Source organism: Acyrthosiphon pisum, chromosome A1 (genome assembly GCF_005508785.2).
Source record: "Acyrthosiphon pisum isolate AL4f chromosome A1, pea_aphid_22Mar2018_4r6ur, whole genome shotgun sequence".
NCBI classification, from domain to species: Eukaryota; Metazoa; Arthropoda; class Insecta; order Hemiptera; family Aphididae; genus Acyrthosiphon; species Acyrthosiphon pisum.
In genome coordinates this window covers 156,884,369-156,887,253 of record NC_042494.1, presented here as the reverse complement: position 1 = coordinate 156,887,253, position 2,885 = coordinate 156,884,369, and the positions used below count along the sequence as shown (strand labels likewise).

Sequence of the window (2,885 nt, the reverse complement as noted above, 5' to 3'; positions counted from 1 at the left end):
TAATATTTTTCAAATATCATTGTAACTATATAGTGGGAGCCTTGTATTAAATTTTCAAGTATTTTTACTTAACAAATAAAGTTTTATTGACATTCATAGAAAAAAAACGAATAATATTGGAAAATGAAAACGTTCCTAAACAGTTCAAAACAAATCAAAATATTTTGAAAATTTTATCATGTATAGAAAATGGAAATGTAAACAACCAGTGAAAATTTCATGTATCTACGGTCATTTAATTAAAAGTTACACCAAAAACCAAAATCCATTTTCTCGAAAATAGATTTTGCGTAAAAATTCCCGTTTTTCCTTAATTTTTCTTTTGTTTTTCACAGCGCTTTTGAAAACTACTGGAAAAATTTTACTTTTGACCCCCCCCCCCCCCAAAGTACCAACTAGATTCACTTTCTTATCAGAAAAGATACTGTTGAAGAAAATCGAAGCACTTTTACTGTCCTAAAAGGTGATGACAGACACCAAAAAAAAAAAAAACACACATCATTGTAAAATCAATACATTCATCGTTCCACTCAGAATCTAAAACATTATATAAAAACGACTTGACTGTAACCGTGGATTTCATTGGTATCTGATCTCTTCTATTTCGTAAGTGCAATAATGCATATTAAATATATGTTACCTAACCATACACGTGAAATGTTCAATTTATTGCCCTTAATATTTTTATACTCCGCTATATTTCGTATTGAGATTATTAATTGTTGTTTTACATCTATATAGGGCAAACGTCACGTGCCCAGAAACTGTGATAAAAAAAAAAATCCGAGTATCTCAAAAACCTATCCGGTGGGTTCATATAACTACCGAGTGCATAATATTTATTATATTATAAGATCGTGACACTCAATGCGTTTGTGGTGCAACAAGACCTGTGCAATTTTTAGGACGGTCGACTTGTTCAAATATAATATATATTATTATATGATTTTGAAAACCACGTGAGTTCGTTTGAACCACTCGTAATTTATTTATTTATCGCGACACCGCGACGTCACGATATCCCGTCGGACACTCACTCGATCTTCGCGTCCGGTTTGCTGGGTTCGATGAAATACGTCTCGTAATCGATGGCCGGCGGACGCCGAGATATGACCGGTCCCGGGACTTTCTGCGGGCGGCTGTTGTGATTGCTGTGCATCACGTGATCGCAAGACGGCACGTTCCCGTCCACGTACAGGCACACCGGACGTACGGTTTCTCTGACGATAATCTGAAAACATGTCCATCACCATCATCATCATCATTATTATTATCATCATCATTATTATTATTATCATTGTTGTCATTATCGTTGTTGTGTCAACAAACGGATTAATAGCGGTTATGCAACGATCGGCGTGTGTATATTAAATAATGTATAATATTACATTATTATGGATCCGTGACCGGATCGGATCACGTTTTTGATTATTGATTTTCGGTGGGTCACCCGGATCGACCTTGAACCTCGGACACGAAAGTGAAATCATCCCGCGCCCCTTGCCGCGACTAATCGGACGGAACCGCGTACGGACAATACCTATTTACTATAATCGTAATAATAATGTTAGGACGACATGTCGTTTTCGATTTTGTGTCCAAAGTGAGGCCGAAACTATATATTATTATCCACACATATAATATTATTATTATAATATAGCTGGCGCGGGCGGTAGATATTATTATAGTGTTTCAGAGACGCATACGAAATCGTTGAAAATAGTCGAAATTGATACATTTTAAATCATTTTCCAAATATTATACAATACGATTTGTCACTACGACCGATGTAATTATTAACGGTTTCTACTGTACATCTATAATAATATTATAATGTCTGTACACAAATGACAAACGTGCCAATAGGAATGTTTACGGTGTAATAAATTATAGTTGTTTGTACAAACTCCAAAAATCCGATCGAATCTATGTACACAAACGGCTTCAAATCATGAAAATGTCATCAACATCAACATTTTTCATTCTGTTATTTCAATTATTCCGGGGTTGAATGGCGGGCATAATATTTCGTGGCTGAAAGTACCTACCTATACGTATAAGGTCACACACTGCAGCGGTAGCGGTAAAATTAATTTGTCTTGTGACCGGCTTCGTTTTGCCGTTACCGCCCCAGCGGTAATTGCCACCGCTGCAGTGTGTGGGGACCTTAACACGATAACGGGTACTATTAAATTCTGCCGCGAGATCCATACCCTTATAATATAGTTGTATGCCCCGAGATATACATTATCCGCGTGACAACGCCGCCGCGATCGCAACCGCGGTCATGATGTAAACTGCAACCTCGTCAAAAGCGGTATACTCACGGTTTCGTATCGGGTGGCCGCCATGACGCCAAAAAATTTTCCTTCCTGTTCTGGAATGTCCACCTCGTAGTAAGGCATAATCGGCAAGTACGCCGGTCGCGGGTACAGGTGAAGCGAATCGAAGGTACTGACGTCTCGACGATGGCTCCGACCGGCATTGGCCGTGCAGACGACCACGAACAGGAACAGTGCGGATCGCCATGGTTGTACAACTGCAGGTGACGCCATGTTCGGTGTAATGTAAATATTAATAATTACTATTCTTGCGATATAATTATTTATCGGTCGCAGAGCAGTGTGCAAACGGTATTGAAATCGTCGTCCGACTGACTATAATAATATGAAACCGACTGCCGAGGACATTGCGAGTATATGCCTACGAGACGTTCATAATAATTAGCAGTAGGTAAATCGTACGATATCATATTGATTAAGTGCATTATAATCGAAAACCATTTGTGGTTTTCGATATCCCATAATTGCCTCCAGTGCAAGATACTATATTACATATATCTGTATATAATACCTACGACCTAAGTGATAACTAGGTACGTATTT

General features: G+C 38.2%; 1 protein-coding gene across 1 annotated transcript; it reads right to left on the bottom strand.

Moving 5' to 3' along the window:
- Positions 1 to 984: 984 nt before the first annotated feature.
- LOC115033698 lies at positions 985 to 2,638 on the bottom strand. Its single transcript, XM_029486954.1, has 2 exons — positions 2,328 to 2,638; positions 985 to 1,231 (listed from the first exon to the last, which is right to left on the bottom strand). Exons 1-2 carry the CDS (start codon positions 2,553 to 2,555, stop codon positions 1,034 to 1,036), a joined length of 426 nt encoding a protein of 141 aa, XP_029342814.1. The 5' UTR covers positions 2,556 to 2,638; the 3' UTR covers positions 985 to 1,033.
- Between the last annotated feature and the right edge of the window lie 247 nt (positions 2,639 to 2,885).

Coding starts and splice junctions, on each gene's coding strand:
- LOC115033698 (XM_029486954.1), bottom strand. CDS start 2,555: ATGGCGTCACCTGCAGTTGTACAACCATGGCGATCCGCACTGTTCCTG. Junction 1,232..2,327: donor CGGCCACCCGATACGAAACC/GTGAGTATACCG, acceptor ACATGTTTTCAG/ATTATCGTCAGAGAAACCGT.